Raw genomic sequence first — 21,793 nt, 5'->3', positions numbered from 1 at the left:
ATTCGCGTGCATGAAGAAGTAACTATCACAATTCAGGTTCAGTCTGTGCCAGGTTCCAGCAAAAGAGTAAGACAACCCAGTCCTTACAGAGACCCAGTCTGCTCAAACAAACTGAAGCTCCTCCTCACTCAGCAAATGTTAAGTATCCAGGACCCTGCCCTGGGCCTAGAGACTGAGAGCACAGGGTGGTAAGCAATGAGAAAGACGCCAGCAGTACACGCAAGCAAGCCATCACTGGTGTTTTCACCAGTGTCCCTGCATCCTGCGTCCAGTGCATAAACATCCCTCCAGTACACGGGGGTCTAGAACAAACAGAAGGACTCACACAGCAATACCACATCAGCCCCTAGGCACAGAATGGGGAGACTGAAATAAAATCTCGAAAATGCAACCAAAACCCAAGACCCTAGCAAATCGGTGGCATTTTCCAAGCTGTGTTATTTCATGAAAAGGCGCCAGTCTGCTGAAGAAAATGGCTCATGATGTTGGATGAGACCCTGATGGAGGCATGGGTTTATTCATCTTACTCCAGGATCTCACCTTACGAAAGATAAGACTGCTAAGTGCAGAGACATCTAAGGTGCATAAAGCGATAACATTTACTCCAAGGTGAGCTAGTGAAATACATGGCATGGGAGGGCAATGGACCAAAGGAGGGGTAGGGAAGAAGAGAGAGGGCACCTGTGTTGCTTCCCTAGCTGTGGTTCCCAGCAGAGAGGGCTGTGCCACAAAGCAGGTGGTACCTTTATCGGTGTGAAGGCACCTGGGAATTCCACGGCACCTTCACCAGTTCCATATGGAGCGCAACATGCCTGTTTTCATGGAGACCTCCTGTAGGTTCCAGATGAAGCAAGCGCATCCCAGGACATTCTAATTGACAAGTGGAAAGATAAAATTAAATACAGGGATCTTGCAGCAACTTCCAGCTCATGCAGGCCCATCTAGCTGCCCAGGCATATACCACATCCACCCCCCTGGGAAGCAGCATGGTGAAGAAGGACTGGTGACTGTTGATGACACAAGGGACGTGCTGATCCAGTGTCAGCTGAGATGGAATCATTCTGCAAGGTCCACCTACACTCTGAGTTCACATCCCAATCTCCAGCCAGTTACACAGGCTTCACCATGTAGCAGTTCCCAGTGTCTGGAGGAGTAACCACAAATTGTCCCAATACAGCGACTGCATTTTTTGGTTCGATAATCATGGGATAAAGAAGTGAGTTAAATCCTGGTTAGGAATGATTTTCTATTCGTTACAATAATTGTAACAAGGAGTACTGATAAAGAGAGACACTTTGCAGACCTCTTCGTCTGCATCCGTTTATACTCATTTTGTGGAGTGAAAAGCTATATCACCATCACGTGGCTGAACTTGTAACTATATAGATTTCCTAAGTGTTCAAGGGGAAATTAACAGAATTTAGGCATGGTATCAATTATTTGAAAGATTAGTTGGGTTCAATTTATCAACAGATCCTTGCTCCAAGAAATAACGAAAAATGTTTTCACGCACATCTTGTTAGACTTACAAATGCATTTTTAAAGATTTGGGAGTTTTAAAAAGCTTAAAACAGAATCAAGTTTTTTGAAGTTTTTTTTTGTTTTTGTTTGTTTTTCTACATCTGTGACTTTGTTGAATTACATATTGAGTATTCTCTGATCTCTCAGATATCAGAAACCAAGGAACAAACAAATTTCGAATCCTGAGAAGCAAGGTCTGTATGAATTGCAATCAATTTCCCTTTCCCATGTTACTAGGGAGGAGCGGGAGGGAGATGAAGGAAACCAAGGGAACATTTCTTAGAGCAGCAGGAAATGACTCAGCAGCTTTGTGAAGGACGTGGATGTAGAACCTTACCTTAGCAGCAACACGGGACCTGGGCCTGGTCCAGAGGGTTGACCAGATGGTTCAAGGGAGGCCCACAGGTACAAAAGACATGCAGCCATGTGAGACATTTCAGGTTTATTTCCAAACACTGCTGCGGGAATTTTTAGTAGATGTAACTAAATCAGACTTGCATGTACCTGGCTCAGACCCTGCCACCCAAGTAGGAAAGAGTTTCTGGTTCCTGACTTCAGCCTGGCTCAGCTCCGGCTGTTGTGGACATTTGGCAAGGCACCCAAATATGAATGCGGGGCTGACATCTAACGGCCACAGATACCTAGATTATGAGCACATAAGGGGCCAGGGACTACAACGACAATAACAAAACAGGGTGAGAGCTGCTATGAACTGAGCCCCAGCCTAGGAGCTTCACCTTCAGTATCTAATTCCATTTTCACATCAATCCTCTGAAGCAGGTTTGTTGATTTTCTAGGAACTGAGACACGGGGATGTTGCATTCACCTGGACCAACTCAGCCTGCTACTCAGGGGATCTGGACCAAAGCTCTACAGTCCTTTGTGCAACAATTAAGATGTTCCCAGACACAGAAGTCAGGAAGAAAGTTTGCTGCATGGATTTGGTTTTTATTGCACACCGATTTGGGCTCTGTAGGAGGTGCCCAAGTCCAGATGTCCAGGTAAGCTGTTTTAACCTCCTGAGAAATGTTAGGAGGCAGAAAAGCAGACTGGGAATTATTCATGGGAGGACACAGGGGTTGTCCTAAGAACCATGGCGTTCCCCCAGACAGTAAGCTAAGGGTCAAAGGCAAGTACTTAATGCACCTGATTCTAGACAAGTGGCCAGGCAAAGCAAGGCCAGAAAATTCACACGGTAGACAGTGTTTAACCAGCAGTGAGCTGTGGTGGGAAAGCTTCCAGAAGGAGGCAACCAGAATGCACAAATTGCCTACTGCAATTGTCCTTTAGGAAGATTTTGGTGACCTTAATTGAAGGAGATCTACAGAGGGAGGGAGGGGACGGCATGTTTCATTGAGTTGAGGGAGGAACAGGAAGCCATAGGTGGAGACAAGCTTTGTTGGACGTCCATCAATAAAGAAAAGAAAGAGATGAGGGGCTCCTATGCTGTCCAGCTCCCTGCTGATGCGTGTGGGAAATCAGAGGAAGATGGCTCACGAGGGAAGCCCAGCTGGAGTTGCTGGCTCCTGCCTTCAGCTTGGTCCAGCCCTGGATAATAAGGTCATCTGAGTAGTGAACCAGAGGATGGAAGATCGCTCTGTCCCTTCTCTCTTTCTCTGTATATGTATGTCCTAGTCAAATAAATAAAACAAATTTTTATAGTCAAACAAAGAATAAATAAATCCGGCGGACCACATCCCTACAGTGTTCATGAGTCCCCCATCCTCCGTATTGTCTACAAACTACGCAGAAGAAGGCTCGCATCTCCATTCTGCTTTCTGTAGCTGTCCTCTTGCATGACTTCAGGAAGTACCAGCTTCTAATGATGACCGCCGAGCCTGGCTTCACACCTACTGAGCTCACCTGCCACTGCTGGATTATGTTCCTCAACTCTGCAGCTCCATCAGCAAGCATACCCACTTCCTCCTCCTGCTGTACAGAGCCGGACAAACCCAGAGTGAACCACGGAGGCTTGGCTGTCACTCACAGGCCTTGCAAATGTTGAGCAGGGTTTGCTGTGTCTTGGCAGCAAACATTTGAAGACTGCACTTATTTTTCCACATCTTCCAGCACCTTCCAAATGCCAAGCTCCTGAGAAATCGGCGTGTGCATCAGAGCGACACAACACCCGTGTGTATTTCGGACTCTGGGGTTTGGATGTGTGAATCTGCAGTTGCGCAAACTCCAGATTCTCTACATGTTCTACAGGCATTTCGTAGCAAAGTGTTAATGCACACGAATGCATATGAAACGCACACTGAAGAACAATTCAAGGTCCTTGGATGGACGGTAAAAGTATGTTCAGAGACTTTAATCCAATGCAATGTTTGACAATGTTGACAAGGTGAAGATCTTCATTTACTGAATTATTTATTTGAAAGGTAGAGGAACAGAATCAGGGCAAAGATCTTCCACCCACTGGTTCATTCCACAAATAGCCACAGCAACTTGGGCGGAGCCAGGCTGAAGCCAGGAACTCCATCCAAATCTGCCATGCAGGTGGCAGAAGCTCAGGCACTCGGGCCTTCTTTCACTGCTTCCCAGGCACTCTAGCAGGGAGCTGGATGGGACTCGGAGTAGCTGGGACTCAAACTAGTGCTCTCAAAAGGCAGCTCAACCTGCTGTCCCACAACGCCCACCCCCAAGGTGAAGGCTTTTCATCACAGCATTTGGGAAAGAGCTTCCTTGCGATTTGGATAATTGTCTAAGTTCCTCTGCACTGTCCTACCCATGACATTCCCCAGACTGCAGTCCATGCTACAGTGATGCACTAAGAAACACTGACCGTGGGAGCTCAGGGACTGTTGGCCACTGTGGGTAGTTCCTCCTGACCTCCACTGCGATGCAATTTTAATCATCACCTTTCCAGACCGACAACTCCCAGCATATATGTCAGGTTTCATTGATCAGACATATGACGGTGAGTGCCTGGCCTCTAACAGAAGGGGCCAACTCAGTGACGTCATCAAGAACTTGCTGTTGTGCAGCAGTGATGTCCATGGAAGTGGCTCTTGCTTTTCTCCGTATCTGCAGGGCCTGGACCTTCCCTGGCTCGGCACAGGTTCCCCACCATTCATGCTCCCTACCTTCTGCTGCTAAGATCCGCTGGCTCCTGCGTTGCATCTGTGCTGATGCAGGCGGGTTTGTAAAGTTCACACTTCTTCCTCAACACCACCTCCCAACACCTGTCCACCCATCACCTGCCAATTAGGGCAGCCGAGGCACAGGTGGTTTACATGCTAAGCCAGTAGAGATGCCAGCCACTTGTCTCGGAACTTCAAAGCATTCTCCATGCTTAGGGCACTCCTTGGCTGGAAACACTGTCTTTGTTTTTTTTTTTTAAGATTTATTTATTTTTATTGGAAAGGCATATTTACAAAGAGAAGGGGAGACAGAGAGAAATATCTTCCATCCACTGGTTCACACCCCAAATGGCTGGAACACCCAGAGCTGATCTGATCTGAAGCCAGGAGCTTCTTCCAAGTCTCCCATGAGGATGCAGGGTACCAAGGACTTGGGCCATCCTCCATTGCTTTCCCAGACCACATGCAGGGAGCTGTATAGGAAGTGGAGTCACTGGAACACAAACTGGTGTCCACATGGAATCCCAGCGCTGGCAAGGGGAAGTTATTAAGCCTTCACGCCAGGCCTGGGAACATGGTCTTATAAATACTCTTGAACAATATGTAACAAAAAGCAAAGGAATTAGAGAGGGTGACCCTGCTCATGTGAGAGTTTAGCCTGCTTCTCAAAATCATCCACAAAGAAGCCCAGTGGCAGTGTTTACATGTCAGGGGCACAGAAGTTCTGGGTCCCTTCTGGGTGGAGGAGATAAGCATCGGTTTCCTGTCTGCACAGCACCCTCCCCTGCCTCGCCTACACCTATGGTGGGTATTGTTCCAGACTTGTAGCATTCCTCTATGGACCACAGCTCAGCCATCAACAAAGTTATTCTCCCTTTCTGACCAGTTTCCCAGCCAAAGACAGTGTACTGGCTCCCTTGATCTGTCCATCCATCCACCCATCCATCAACCCAACCACCTGCTCATTCACCTGTGTATACATTATCTGCCCATTACCCAGCTACCCACCACTCATTCCCCTTCCATCCATCCATCCTTCCAGCCAGCCACCCACCTACTTATCTGTCTGTTTATATATTATCCATGTATCTATCCACCTACCTACCCATGTATCCATGGACCCCACCCACCTGCAAACAAAAAACTGAGGGAGAAAAAATATCTACTCAGAAAAGAAAAACTATAGCCAGATGGCAAGCATCATGGCACAGTAGATTAATTCACCGCTGAGGATGCCTGCATTAACCAGGTACCTGGCTACTATACACTGGCTACTATACACTTCCAATCCAGCTTCCAGATAATGAGCCTGAAAATCCTTGAGTCCCTACCATCCACATGGGAGATCCACACGATGTCCCAGCTTCCTGGTTTCAGCCTGGCCCAACTCTGGGTGTTGAGAGGATTCAGGGAGCAAACTAGCACATAGAAAAAAATCTTTCTCTCTTCTCTCTCTCTCATTCCCTTTGAGGACACAGCAACAAGCTGCCTTAGTTCCTGCAAGCTAGGAACTGAAGAGCCTTAAACTCAGAAGGTGCACTCCCAGAACTGTGAGCAACAACCGACTGTTGGTTAAGCCACCTGGCTAGGCAGTGCTTGCTTACATCAGCTCAAACTGACTAGGACAATTCTACTCGCCACTCACTGCTTGCAAACAGATGGGAAGACTCCAGTGACCATCACAGCAGCAAACCACAGAGCTGAATCCCTTCCAATGAGAAAGCATCCAGCTGTGAAAATGCACAGAGTAACGGTACACACTACAACATGGCTGGGTCTAAAAAACATCATACAAAGTGGAAGGAGTCAAACACAGAGGGTCATCTATCATGCAGTTCTGTTTATGTGAAACTATCAGAACAGGAAAACCCACAGACGTGGGAAAGAGATTGGAGATGGTCAGGACAGGCACTCACTGCCTGAAGGGCACAGGGTTTTATTTTGGGAGGTAAAAATGCTGTCGAACTATACAGAGACCTTGACTGGACAAAACTGTGAATTACTAAATGACGCAGAATTTTCCACTTCGAAATGATGGATGGTGTCAGGTATATTTCAGCTCCACTAAAAAAAAAGAGATGTTGAAGAGACACAGCAACTAAATGTAACAAGTGATCTTTGATGAGATTCAGGTTCAAACAGGCCATGACAACGATGAACCTGAGTCTGCCTCCCCAGTCTGTCTCTGCCCACAGTTACCCTCGGCTTGCTGCTCCTCCATGTCCACTTTGACAACAACAAGTCAACTCCTTTCTGAAGATTAATTCAATCAAGGGAATGGTACAAGGGTCAGGCTGATCCTACAAGATCCTAGGTTACAAGATTCAGCATCCAGAGGCCAGCGCTGTGATGTAAATGGTTTAGTTGCAGCCTGTAATGCCAGCAACCACATGCTCCACTTCCCATCAGCTCCCTGTGCATGCACCCGGGAAAACAGCAGAAGATGGCCCAAGTGCTTGAGTCCCTGCAGCCTGAAGAAGCTCTTTTCTCCCGGCTTCAGCCTAACTCTGCCACGGTCACAGTGGTCATCTGGGCAGTAAACCAACAGATGCAAGATCTCGCTCTTTCCTCTGTACCTCCCTCTCTTTGTAACTCTGCCTTTCACATAAACATTTTTTAAAAATCCATTTTTGATGATCGGCTCTATGGGTACCATTTGGCTACCAGACTCTAGTTTGAAGGGCTTAGGGGAACTCTGAGTAATCAAGTAATGAGCCATCTTCCTATAGACCCCTGATGGGCCACAGAGAAACAGATTTCTACTTTTATCCCCGGGTTCATTCCCCAAGTTCCTGCAATGGTGGAGGTTGAGCCACATTAGAGCCAGGGGCTCCCATGTGGATGGCAGAGACCCAGAACCCACATTAGCAGGGACCTGGAAATAGGCTTGGAACTGGGACTCAAACCAAAGCACTTCAACATGGATGTCGGCATTTCACGCATCGTCTTACCACACCCAACACACCTCTTGCTTGCTCTTCAAAGAAAGTACTTAATGCATCTGGTGTCAGCAGGGGACACATGGTTGGCCAGCGCAGATGGAGTGTGGAGAAAGGTATACACTAATCCTCCTGCTTTCTCAAAGGCAGGACACAAGGAGAGCAGTGTTCACTCCAGATGTTCCACCTGTGTCTGTGGGGATGTGGGGCAGGATCTGAGCTGCCAGGTGTGACAGCCACAGCCTGGCAACGTGACTGTGCAAAGGACACACGGATGAAAGCAGAATTCGAACATTTAATTTCTCATTTTCATTCATTTACATTTAAACCGAAAGGTCCGTGAGGTTAACTCTTTACCTACTTGGCGGGTTTGTTTTCTGTTTTGATTAGGAAAACATTTCAAGTACACACACACTTATCAAGAACAGAAGCTATAAGGGGACTTTCAGAAAGTCTTCGGAAAATACAGTTAAAGATATTTTGATTTTGGTGTGATTTTTGAAATCCATGCATATTTTTGTCATATATTACGCATTTTTAAAGGACCTCTCATTTGCATGAATTTCAGAGTACTTTTGTACCAAAAGGAACAACTGTTAATTCCATTTCATTTTTGAAAAAAAAAAGTATTTACTTATTGGAAAAGCAGAGTTCTAGAGAGACAGAGACAAAGATGGAGACAGAAAGTGAGGGAGAGATCTTCCATCCGCTGATTTACTTCCCAAAGGCCTGTGACACGCATGACTAAACTAGGCTAAAGCCAGGAGCCTGAAACTCCCCCCGTTTGCCCATGTGGCTGCAGGAGCCCAAACACTTGGGCCATTCTCTGTCGCTTTCCCAAGTGCATAAGTAGGAAGCTGGATCAGAAGTGGAGCAGCAGGGAATTTGAACTAGAGTCCTGCTGATTCAACCTAATAAGAACAGTGGCAGAATTTGGGCCCATTGTACGCACCAGGATCCCACATAGACGTTGGTTCTAATCCGAGCAGACCAGCTTCTCATCCAGCTCCCTGCTTGCAACCTGGGAAAGCAGTTGAGGACAGCCCAAAGCCTTGGGACCCTCCACCCATGTGGGAGACGGGAGGAGGCTTTGGATCAGCTCAGCTCTGGCCGTTGTGGCCACTTGGGGAGTGAATCATCGGACAGAATATCTTCCTTTCTGTCTCTCCTCCTCTCTGTATATCTGACTTTTTAATAAAAATAAAATGAATCTTTAAAAAAAGTTGGGCCCAACGTGATTGCCTAGTGGTTGAGTCCTCACCTTGCACATGCCAGGATCCCATGTGGGCGCCGGTTCTAACCCTGGTGACCCAGCTTCCCATCCAGCTCCCTGCTTGTGGCATGGGAAAGCAGTCAAGGACAGCCCAAAGCCTTGGGACTCTGCACCAGCAATGGGAGACCCAGCAGAGGCTCCTGGCTCCTGGCTTCAGATCAGCTCAGCTTCAGCTGTAGTGGCCAGTTGGGGAGTGAACCAACAGACAGAAGATCTGTGTTTCTGTCTCCCCTTCTGTCTATAAATCTGCTTTTCCAATAGAAATAGATAAACAAATCTTAAAGAAAAAAAGAACTGTGCCAAAATTCCCTGCTAGAATGTGGCTGGTGGGTAAGAACCACCGTAGCTAACACAGAAAACACCCCCAAGCATGTGTGTCCAGCAACCACCTCTCCAAGCCGGCCTGATTCACCTTCATTACTGATTTTTGCAGCCAAGGATAATTAATTCAAAACTTTGTAATCCTCCTCATTCCGCCTTTAAAAGCCAGCCTTGCTTCAGTGCCCTTGAATAAGCTCCTAGCTCAGCACGGGCCACCTACTGCCCCTGCCAAGTCCACTCTCAAAAAAAGCCCATTTTCATGCGAGCATCTATCTGTCACTGTCTGCCCACTGGGCTGACAGGACAGATGTGAAATCAACAGATACAAATCAAAGCAACGTGGTTTTTAAACAATCCCACTCAAAAGCATGGCGAGACCTACCGTGGGACAGCAAATGGCAAGCCAGCACTCCTAAAACACCATCAGTGAGAGGCTCAATGCCTAACAGAATCACTTATTTTCTCAGGCAATAAATGAAAACTGGTTGGCCCTATTCATTAGGCCACTCTGTAATGAGAAAATTAAATGTGCCTCCCTCCCCACCACCAATGGAAAGGTCCCATCTGGTAGCTTTTTGCACTACTTTTTCTCAGAAAAAAACACATCCAAGAGCATCGTTCCCATGTGACAGAATCTGTAAAAGTGGCTTTCCTTCAAGACAGTGCAAACTGCACATTCATCTGCTTACAACGAACACTTGTTTTTAACAACAATACGAAAGAACAGATAAATCCTTTAGTGTATAAACAACCCTCAGACAAAAGCAGGTGCTATATCAGAGAGCTCACTTGAGTCTTAGCTACTCCGTTTCCAAGCCAGCTTCCTGTGACTGCACCTAGAAAGGCATTGGATGACGGCGCAAGTACCGGGGTCCCTGCCACCCATGGGAGAGACGGAATGGAGTATGGGTGGGTTCATACAAATTTCAGTGTAGCCTAGTCCTACCTGATGTGAGCATGTAGTGAGCAGGTGGAAGATCTGTCTCTCTCTCTCTCTTTCTCTCTCCGCTTCTGCCTTGCAAATAGAATTGCAACATACCAATATTCACTTAAGAATCCTATGTACAATACAAAGGCCTAAAGCTCACTGCCATCCTAATGGATCCCAGTAACCTTTCAGAGAGAACAAACCTCTTTGCATGACTTCCTGTTGCCAAGAAGGTTTGTTGTTGTTGTTTGTTTTTGTGGTTTGTTTTGTTTGTCTTTGCCAGTTTTCATGTAACCCAAGCCAAATACAACTAGATAAAGTCCTAACCATATTGACATATCAGGAGGAGAGACACGCTAGCCCAGGGCAGCAAAACTCACGAATGACTGGAAATTCAGTGCCCACCTCATGCCCTGCTGTCCCGGGCCCCTGGCTTCTCAAGTCCTCTCTTGCAAAACAATTCAAGCAAATAACACCGGCACCTTTTCACCTGCCAAGAAAGGAATTCTCCCCCTTCACACCGCTATAAAGGGGTCCGGTTGAGAACTGTGCTGATTGGGACTTGCAGAGTCTTTTGTGGGTGAGTTCTCTTCTGGAGCCTGCTCGTTTATTCTTCGTGCCCCTGCGATCCTTACAGAGTCCAGAATCTCTGTGCTCATATTTGACCAGAGCTGGTCTACAGTTTCCGTGAGCAAACCCAGCAGGCGTCTTCCAATGTGTCCAACCCTTTCTGGAATCTTCAGGTTTCCCTGAGCATTATGCTCTCAGAGTGACCAGATCTTGTCCCTTCAGTGATGGTTTGTGAACTGGTCTGCGGTTCCTGCTCATGCCGCGGCACCTGTGCCAGCTCCCTCACCAGCCCCCTCATGCCCACAGCCCTCACTGCCCAAGAGGAGCCCAAAGGGTCCAAAAGGAACAAATCAGTAGTCTGACAGGAATAAATTATTTGTCCCTTCAAAAAAAAAAATCTGCTGGGGCACAGGTGTTGTGGCACAGCATTCTAAACTGCCACTCGTGGTACCCGCATCCTGTATCAGAATGCCAGTCCCAGACATTGTGCTTTTGATCCAGCTTCCTGCCAATGACCCTGGGAGATGGCTGCATAATGACCCAAGCAAGTGGGTCCCTGTTACCTGTATGGAAACTTTAGACAGAGCTCTGGCTCCCTGCTGCAGTCTGGGCCAGCCCTGGCTGTGCCGGGCATTTGGGGAGTAAAAAAATCATGGAAGCTCTCTCTCTCGCTCCCCCCTCTGCCACTCTGCCCCTTCCAAAAAATAAATAAATCTTTTTACAATTTTTAATGTTTATTTTGATGATGTTTGCATAGTTGATGGGGAGAGGAAGGATCAAGGGTTAGGGAAAAGTGGGTGTGATCACTGTTTTCAACCTCCCAATCACCCCAGTACCCAGGGATGGGGAACAGCCACCTGATATCAACCCAGGGTTCCAATGTGGCACATGCTCCAAGTGGTTTAGATAGTTCTGAAATGCTGTCAATCTCACCGATCCAAGGATGAGGAACCCTTTCCAATGTCCATTTGCTGACACAGTCAACCTTAGAGTCTCCATTCCCCCAGCAAAAAAATAAATTAATTTTAAAAAGTTTTTAATCTGTGCTGGTCTCCTACTACTAAACTTCTGCATGTTGATGCCAAGCTCCGAGGAACCTTTCAATTTGGACAACTGCAGCCGATTGCCATTTCCAAAAAAAAATCCAGCTTCTATGCCTCTCCAGGAGAAAAAGTGCACCACATTTCTTCAAGTGTGCACGTCTGGCAACTTAAAAGGGTACCATCTGGCTCCTGTAATTTTTGCATGGAACTTCCAAAATGCCAATGGAACACGTGCAAGCCACGCTGGCCCTGACAGAAGGAAAGCAGTGCCCTGTCGTTGTTCAAAATAATACAGGTTAACCGCAGCTGATCCACAGAACATGGCTCCTCAATCAAATACACATTTTATCTGAGTCGCGGCCAGGAGGCAAGGGACACAGCAAAATGACATCATCTTCCAGCATCACTTTTGGGAGGTGGGTAAAGTACAGAAGAGAGCCGGCAAGGAAAGCAAATGGGGATGCTGTCATAATGAAGCCAAGGAGAAAACAACATGAGGCTGGCATCACCAAGACAACAGGGGAAAGATGATGGGTGCAGAGGAAAGCCAGGCAAGGAGGGTCAGACATCCCCGGCAAGGACTAGGCATATAGAATGCCCAGCAACCTGGCACGGTAGCCTAGCACCTAAAAGTCCTCACCATGAACACACCAGGTTCCCATATGGGCACCAGTTCTAATCCCGGCAGCCCCACTTCCCATCCAGCTCCCTGCTTGTGGCCTGGGAAAGCAGTTGAGGATGGGCCAAAGCCTTGGGACCCTGCACCTGTGTGAGAGACCCAGAAGAGCCTCTGGGCTCCTGGCTTCAGATTGACACAGCTCCAGCCACTGTGGCCACTTAGGGAGTGAATTATCAGATGGAACATCTTCTTCTCTGTCTGTATATCTGACTTTGCAATGAAAATAAATCTTAAAAAAAAATGCCCAGCAAAGGAGAGCGAGCCCCACTTCCTGAGTCCTCCCTCCAGGGCAGCCCCATGGAGGAAGCTCACCCTGGACCTCCTGCTCCCATCTGTGAGATGTGAATGGGAGGGCTTGAGGTGTGGCCGCTGGGTGAGTCACTGGCAGAAGGGACTCCTAGGCACAAGTCCTTGAGTTTGCTGCAGCACAAGGGGAGAGTGTTCCAGGCAGGTCACCACGACAAATGAGGATTGTCGAGCGAACAGAAAGCCTCCAAAAGCCGCACAAGGGAACTGCCTGCTCAAACCAACCATTTCCAGCATGCTGTCCAAATACAGGTGGGTCACCACGTGTCCATTCCCTAGACGTGCAGGTCATAGCAGGGCAGGCAAACTGCGTCTAGAAAGGGCTAGACAGACGTGGCACTCCCACGTTGCCCCTTGTCACAACAACCCTGCCCTTGGGGCAGAAAACAGCCCAGACAACATAGACACGAGTGAATGCTTGGCTGTGTTCCAATCAAACTTTATAAACGTGGAGCGTTTAATGTCATGGGATTATCACGCATCACAAAAATAACCGTTCCTCCTTTTTTATTTATTCTTAACCATTAAAAGAAAAGACCTTGACGGGATCTTTGGCACAAGGGAGTTGAGACACTGCTTAGGGCACCCACGTGCCATGCTGGAATGCCAGGGTTCAAGGCCTGGCTTTCCTGCTCATCTTTACTCTGAGATGCCATGGTAATAGCTCAGCTACCTGGTATCCTGCACCCAACTGGGAGACCTGGGTTGAGTTCAGTGTTCCTTCCTGGTTTATGGTTGGCTCAACCCCAGCTTGTGCAGGCACATGAGGAGTGAACCAATGGATGGGAGAGTTAATTAATTAACAAAAAGTTTCTGAAAATAATGAAAAGAAATTCCAACTTTATAAATTATTCAAAAAAAGGGGAGGGGATGGGGTCACAGTTGGCCCATAAGCTGTAATTTTCCATCCTGTTTTAAAGTAGCCTAAATAATACTCCATACCAGCAGCAGCTGTCCCAACTCAGTCACGACATCGCCTTAAACTTGTGCAAGGATCCCATATCACAGAAGAGAAACTAGAGGACACACAATGATGACATGGGCTGTGCTGTGTCCCAGCCCATCCAGGAGTCCTGGAAAAAGTGCTGGGCTGTTATAACCACTAGGTGAGAAACATTTGCAAATCACATATCCAACAAAGAAGTCATAACATATAAAGAACTCAGAACTCAATATTACATATATATATGTATATATGGATGTATATATGTGTGTATATATAATATATATGCATATATATATATATATCCAATAAGAAAGTGGGCTAAATATGCACTGACAATTCACGCTAGAGAGTATGACACAAAAAGCAAATGAACACATGGCTCATTTGATGTTTGATGTTATCCAACATTACCAACAATCAGAGGCATGCAAATTAAAGACACAAAGAGCTATCACCACACACAGGCCAGAATGGATAAAATAAAAAGCAGTAACAACAAATGCCAGGGAGGATGTGGGGAAAAGGGAACACTCACAGCTCACCGGCCGGAAGGTGAAATGACATGGCTTCCCCAGAAGAACAGCTGCCAGCATCTTTAAACATGTAACACATATGACCTCTCGGGCATTTATCCCAGAGAGACACACGCAATACATTCACACAAAAGCCTGTGTGTAATTCTTCATAGCAGCTTTGCTTATTACAGTGCCAGACTGAAAAAAAAAAAAAAAACTCTGACATCCTTCAACAGGTAGATGCCTGCACAAACTGTATTCCACCTGCACCAGGGAATACCTCTCTCAGGAAATAAGAACAACCCATTTGATAAACACACCAACTTGGGATGATGCTCTACAACAACAGGCTGAAAAATTCAAGGGAAACTACAAACTGTATGAGTCTGTCTGTATGTAACATTTCCATAATGCCAGAGTAGGGGAACAGAGGACAAATTAGCATTAGGAACAGGACAAATGAGTGTGGTTATTGAGGGGACCCTGTACTGATGGCTCTGTTCCCTATCTTGTTGTGCCTGTTGACAGCATACCATGTGACCATGATGTGACCATGAGGGGAAACAGTAAAAGGTACAGAAGTCCTCCAATGTTTCTTGTAATTCATATGAATTCTACAAGTATCTCCAAACAAAAAGTGCAACTTGAAAGTACACTGGGCCTGGGCCCAGCGCAATGGCTCAACTGGCTACATTCTCATCTTGCATGTGCTGGGATTCCATATGGCCGCCAGTTTGTGTCCCAGCTGCTCCACTTCCCACCCAGCTCCCTGCTGATGACCTGGGAAAGCCGGGAGGATCCCACATCCACATGAGAGATCCAGAAGAAACTCCTGGCTTCTGGCCTCAGATCAGCTCAGCTCCAGCCATGCAGCCATTTGGGGAGTGAACCAGAGGATGGAACAAGATCTTTCTCTGTCCCTCCTTCTCTCTGTAAATCTGCCTTTTCAATGAAAATAAAAATATATATTTTTTTAAAAAAGGAAAATTTATTTTTAAAAAGGTACATGGGGTCATATAGGAAATCAACTATATTTAAAGATAGTAACCAAAACACTGACATGTTTATGATAGAGTTTTAGAAAAACTGGATTCCACGCTAGGTAGCATCAATGTTTATTTGAATTGCATGGTCAGGCCAATTTCCTTTAAGCTATGACCTTTAAGCTGGGAGGGTCTCTGACAGACAAGAAGCAAGCACTTGGCAAGGATCAAAGCACATGGCCTGCCAGGCCAAGGGAACAGCCACCAAAAAGGGCCCGAAGAGGGCCAAACCTTAGTCCAGGAAGGGAACAAAAGAGGTCAGCTTAGCTGAAGCACACGGCCCAGACAAAAAGCGTGGGTTTATTCTCTGTGCGTCTGAAACCATCTGCCAGCAGAACAGCATGGTCTGAACCACAGGCATAGGCATGGGACCCGCTGTGCCATGTAGAGACTCGGCCAGCAAGGATGACATCACCCAGCACTAACAAAATGAGGCCACCAGTCCTGGGCTTTGAAGCCCCAGAACTGTGAGCTGACATAAGTGAAACAGCACAGGTGTGTACAAGAGCGGACTCGGCTAACATCTTCGCTAGGGAAGGCCCAAGTCAGAAGCAGTGGCAGCCTCCACCGCAGACGAAGGGCAGTGGCAAGGCCAAGTGCTCAGCGGCCTCAGTGTTTGAGAGCGATCATCCAGTGCCAGGAGAGAGATGCCTGCATCCAAAGGACCAGCAAGTCCGAAGCGGGGCTGGCTTTGTGGTTCAGACAGTTAAGCTGCCCTCCTGCAACGCCTGCAGCCTATTTATGCACACCAGTTCCAGTCCCAGCTGCTCCATTTCTAATCCAGCTCTCTACTAACATGCTTTGGAAAGCTCACTACTGGAAACCTGGATGGAATTCCAAGCTCCTGCCTTCAGTCTGGCCCAGCCCTGGCTATTTGGGGGCTTTTTCAAATCAATCAATCAGTAAGAAAAAGTCAGAAGGAACATGCCAGAACTCAGGAAGGTCACAAGGTGAAAACAAGCGAGGAGGACTCTGGGGAATGTTAACAGGTGAGCTGACTGGGAACACATGGCAAAGAAGAAAGAGGATGAATGTCGGACTTGTAAGAACTGCCCCCTACCCCCGCCATTTCATCCCTAGTTTTCTCCCAGACCATCCTAGCCTCCCAACACTTTCCCAAGAGTCTACTTTGAAAAGTAAAATCCACATTTTACCTATTGCAGAATCTTCAGAATATGTTCACCTCCTCCTCAGCCTAATAAAGTAGCATTGTCAACCCTGCTGATGGCAGTTAGTTTTTGGGTCAAGCACGCCAACATGCCCCCATTTACACACACACACACACACACACACAAACACACCTAACTTTGGGGAGTATAACATACCCTAAGTTTGTTAATAAGCCTGAAAAATCAATCTGAAAAACTAGCAGAGGGCAGGCCTTTCTTCAGACTGGAATTTCAAATCAAATCTGTTACTCTACAAAACCGAAACATCACCAGTGGAAAGAAGTGTTTAGGCTTCTATTACATCCTTCAGAAACTAGAAAAGTGAATATCAATTTAGTTTGAGTCTCTGTCCTAGCAGCTCTGACATTAAAAAAGAAATAGAAAGAAAACCACAGAGATGTAGGGATTCGTTTAGCAAACAACTTCCACAGAAAGAAGCAAAAATGTTTTTGATTTAATATATCTTCCGACACATGTAAGAGAAACAATGATTCGGTATGGGTTTTTGCAAAATGCATCCTGATGGTTGCCTCTATCGAGAAAGCGAAACGAGACGTTTTACTGCCTCCCTGGAGACTCTCACAATTTACAAAGAATATCCTTCTGTGAAGCACTTATCCATAAATGGTTAGCCTGGCTGTCCATGACTCTAGAGCTCACGGCAGGCCCGAGACCACTGGTGTTCTTTCTGGACCACATATCAGGGAGACAGGGTGGGGGGGAGTGTGACCCACAAAAGCTGTGCTGGGGCTTTCCCTTTCCCTTAGGGCAAAAAGGAGGGAATTTAACACGCAGCCCACAAGGATGGTTTGTCTCAAGAAAAAAGACGGGGAAAGGCAGAGATGGAACTGAAACTGTATGCATGTAGGATGTGGGAGAAGTGCCTTGCAAGGCCAGAGGACCAGATTCAGAAAGCACACAGCTACGTGCGCAGTGTCCAGGGCAAAGTGCAGAGATGTGGTCTGTGGTCCCAGCCTCTTCCTCAAACAGTAGGCGCTGTCAAGAAAAATGACTAAGAGAAAGACAGGACAAGCATGTCAATGGAATAATTATCTTACACTGCATTTTCATTGTTAATTCAACCACATTGAACAAGAAACCATAATACCAGCTCTGAGCTACTTGTATCTTATTTCTGAAGGAAGAATCAACGGCTTCTCTCCCAAACTCTTGCCAAGCCTGGCATCTGGCCCAGTAGTTAAGACACCAGGGACGATGCCCACATCCCTCTGCATTCCATGCCTGGTCCCAGCTCCAAACTCTAGCTTCTTGTCAATGCAGACCCCAGGAGGGCAGCAGTGACGGCTCCTGCCATCCCCAGGGCAGACCTGGAGTGGAATCCAGACAGTAGGTTTTGGCCTGGCCCGGTTCAGCCCTGGTCACTGTGGCCATCTGAGGAGTAAAGCCAGGGGATACGCACTCTCTTTATGTTTTTGAGATTCTCTGCCACTCAAAACAAAAACCAAACCTTGGTCACCACTGGGAACACCGCCTCCCTCCGTAGAGTGATTAGTTCTCGTGCTCACTATTCTGCTCCCAAGCCAGCTTTGCGCTAACGTCCGTCCTGGCAGGCAGCAGGCGATGGCTCAAGCGCTGAGTTCCTGCCACTTGCATGTAGACGGATGAAGTGGTGGGCTCCTGGCTTCAGCCTGTCTACCCCGGCAGTGGAGTGAATTTGGGGAGTGAACCAGCAGATGGAAGATCAACATCTATCTGTCGATCTCTCAAATATCTTAAAATAATTTGTTAAAGTCAACAGAAAGAATGTCAGTTATGAACTTGGATGATATGGGTTCTAGCCCCCCAAATGCTGAAGCAAAAATGTCACTTTATTTATTTTTACTAACTTACATTCTTCTCAGTGTAGTTGACTTCTTCCTCTCTCTTGCTGGTCTCCACATGCTGCCCAAATGAGACATACGCCTTGGGACTTACAGTTTTTCATTCTCCAAACAGTAGGAACTTTGCTTCCCCCCTGAGACAGGTAAAGTATCAACAAACAGACCCCTGTTAAGATGGTGATTTTATCTTGTGGAGAAAAGTGATCTCGATCTGCCATGACCCTGGAGCCCTCTTCTGCAGAAGGTCCAGCTGATCATCTCTGCCTTTCTCTACAACACTTGAAGGAGAGAACTTCAGAATCCCAGGAGCAGGGATTTAGCCTAGCCTAGCCGAACTGGCTCAGCTCCTGTTCACAGCTTCCTGTTAGTGGGAGCAGAGGGGATGGTTCAGGTGAGCAGAGCCCTGCACCTGCCCACATGGGACACCTGGACTGAGTTCATGACTTTCCTGGCCTTCTGCCCCAGTTCAGTGCCGATGGTTGCTGGTATCTTGGCAGTAAACTAGTGAATGGGAGACAGCTCTTACTCTTGCTCTATTTCTCATGCTCGTTTGTTTGTTTTCAAACATCAGAACTGGGAAAGCAGTACCAATAGCTATATACACACACACACATGCACACCATCACATACTTTATTGTCACCAAGGAAAGCCAACAAGCCAATGGTATGAAGTACATTCAGCGATGTGATGTCGCCACAATAACTGATGGCAGGACACAGCTACAGCGTCTGAATCGTCCAGCTCCTCACAGGGAGCCAGTCAAGGTCCCCAGGAGTCATGCCACTTCCCCAAGGTCCCAGGGCTGCTCAGCGTCAAGCCAGGCTTGAGACCCTAGGAATGACCTCACTAATGACATCACCAGGGGCTCCTCACCCCGACCTGCCCCTCGGGATGAGCTGAAGGAATTCAAACTCACTGGTTCAACGCTGCCTGGGTAGAACATCCGCATCTGGAATCATCATGTGTGTTCTGACGATGTTGAACTCAGCTGAGTTCCCCACTAACTCTGCTGCATGGCAAGATTCCTTAGACGGACTTGGAGAATGGATTAAATATTTATCTATTGGGCACTTTAACCACAAGATGTGGCGGGCAAGTGCAGAGAGCTTATCCTTTTAGATGAAATTACATAGGATGTCAGCTCAGGTAAGAAAGAAAAGGGGGGGGGCACAAAAAAGCTAGATCCATCCTCTGTTGATTCCACCGCCAGTGGTCTGACAATGGGTAGCTAAACTGGCTGACCCTCCCACACACAGCCTTCCTCCAACGCCAGGAACTTCCAAGGTTATCGACCCAGGGAGCTTGTGTCTTGGTTACCTCTGAGGTTGACTCCTGTGAGTTCACATCCAAAGTGTTCAACAACAGCGTGGTCCCTGCTAGCATTAAGCAAGCCAATGTCACAAGGCCAGCCAGTGAGGACTCCGGCCCTGTCCCATCCATGGTGGCTTCCAGTCTCAGCCCAAAGCACCCATTTATTGCTCCCACCATTAGCAACACAACACTCATCTTTCTCCAGTATTCTGCTTGTTCCTCCCCTTCCGAATTCCTCTTCTGAATTCAGTGCTCACTGCTCACCCATTTCTGAGCTAAACATCTGCCCTGATTGTGAGGGGGCTCCCTGGAGTAATTAGCCCACTGCATTTTCCCCGCTTTCCTCTACTCTTAGTTTTTAAAATCTCTAATATTTATGCTGAAAATTCTAAAAACCAAAAACAAACAACAACAGACAACAACAACAAAAAAAACAAGTCTAACTCCAGTCCTGGCCTCACCCCCTGAGCCCTAGGACTGGGACAGTGACATCTCCCACAGACTCACTGCTCTGCCCTCACTGGAACGGCTCCTGAATCCGCAACAGCCCTGCACTGCCCACCGGGTACCTCCAGCCGGAAACAGGGCCTCACCAGGCCTCGCAGAAGAGGTGTGAATGAACGGCAAGCACTTGGCAGATGATGTTAAGGCTAAAAGATCAGTATTCTCTAACTCCAGCTGCTGTTCACAGGCCCGTCTGTGGGATCAGCAGGTAGAACGCGCGCGGACACACACACACATCTCTGACCGGCAGGTGGAACACACACACACACACACACACACACACACACACACACACACACACACACACACACACCCCTCTCTGACCAGCAGGTGATACAAACACACATTCATTCTCTCTCTCTCTCTCCTTCCCTCCCTCCCATCTTCCAGCCTGCTTTCCTCTCTCCTCTGCTCAGAAAGCCCTTCCTTCCCCGCTCTCCCACAACCACCACTCCTAGCGCATCTCTCCCGACGCCCCCACGGCGCCGCCTGCGTCTCCTTGCGCGGAGGTGTGTCTGGCCCTGTTTGTTTATGTGCCTGTCTGGGGACCCACAACAGATCCTTAGCTCCCCCAGCCCCAGACCAACGCGAGAAGGACCAGGGGGCCGCTGTTCACAGCCCAGCCGGGGCTAGCCAGGTGCGGTGTAACTGGATCCATCTGGAGGCGCGCACGCGGGGAGGGGCCCAGCCCAGTACCCAGAGCGCAGCATCCCTGGAGGTGCTCGCGCGAGCGAGGCAGTTGGTGGGAAGCAAGACTAGCCCCCCTCCCCCCCCGGGACGCTCCCAACCCTAAGTCGGAGGGAACTCAGGCGAGGTCTCAGGGGCCAGCACAGACCCTGCCATGTCCAACCCAGGAGCTTTGGCGAGGGCCTCCAGGCCTCCCCACGCCCACTCGCTCCCGCGCTCCAGACCTGAGGCCGCCGCAGCTCCCTCCGCGGGCGACCCTCTCAGCTCAACAAGAGGGACTGAGGTAGAACCTGGGGGGCCTGGGCTGTGAAGGGAGGAGGGGCCCGGAGAGGGCTGGAGGCCCCTCACCCACCTCACCTCGCGCTCCCGGAGGCGGGAAGAAATGGAGCGGCGAGAGCGTCCCCGGTTCCTCGCCTCCACGTCACCCCACCTCCCCCAAAGACCCAGAGCCCCCCGAGGGAGGCCTGGCAACCTCTAGGGGCCACAGACTCAGCCCTTCCGCCTCCCTCCCCTGCGCCCTCCCTACCTGGCTGGCTTTGTGAAACTGCTTCTTCAGCCCAGCCACCGACATCGCGACTGCGCCCGGCCGGAGCCGGCTTGTCTCGGGGACGGCGGGGCGGGGGGCGCCTCAGGCGGGCTGGGAGAGCGGGCGGCCGGGCCGGTCCCGGCGCCGCTGGGCGCCGCTGGGCTCCGCCGGGCCCGCCTCCCACGGCCACGGCCGCTGTCACACTCGCACACACGCGCGCACGCAGATGGCAACACGGCGTTCCGAGGCCCCTGCGCAGCCCATTGGACAAGCCGCGGCGCGTGCGAACGAGGCCGCTGGGGCCGCCCCCGCCTCATTGTTGCGTGGAGCTCCTGGGGGCGGGAGGACGGGGCGGTGGGAGGCGAAGCCGGGCGTCGGGTGGTGGTCCTCGGGTTCGGGGAGCAGAGCCGCGCGGGGCTTCTAGTTGAGCAGGAGCGGGGCACGGGCTTGGAGATTGTCTTGGGGGGAGGCAGGGAGGATGTGTTGCTTGGGACTTGGTGCGAAACCTGGCTTGCTCAAAAGCAACGTCGCTTTCTTCCGGCGGGTTTCCCTTGGACAACAGACGCGAAGGGGCTGGAGAAGTGCAG

At 48.7% G+C, this 21,793-nt stretch overlaps 1 protein-coding gene across 2 annotated transcripts in view; it reads right to left on the bottom strand.

Moving 5' to 3' along the window:
- SH3GL3 (SH3 domain containing GRB2 like 3, endophilin A3) overlaps positions 1-21,420 on the bottom strand; it is a 118,357-nt gene extending 96,937 nt beyond the window's left edge. The window contains exon 1 of one of the 2 annotated variants that reach the window (XM_058665533.1): positions 21,207-21,420. In XM_058665533.1, the coding sequence (XP_058521516.1) occupies positions 21,207-21,251 (45 nt within the window). In that variant the 5' untranslated portion in view covers positions 21,252-21,420. The remainder of the gene's footprint in view (positions 1-21,206) is intronic. The other variant, XM_012929672.2, reaches the window with a different exon arrangement.
- Between the last annotated feature and the right edge of the window lie 373 nt (positions 21,421-21,793).

This window comes from Ochotona princeps, chromosome 6, assembly GCF_030435755.1.
Source record: "Ochotona princeps isolate mOchPri1 chromosome 6, mOchPri1.hap1, whole genome shotgun sequence".
Classification (NCBI taxonomy): domain Eukaryota; kingdom Metazoa; phylum Chordata; class Mammalia; order Lagomorpha; family Ochotonidae; genus Ochotona; species Ochotona princeps.
Note: the sequence above shows the minus strand (reverse complement) of the source record. Positions and strands in the feature narration are given on the sequence as shown.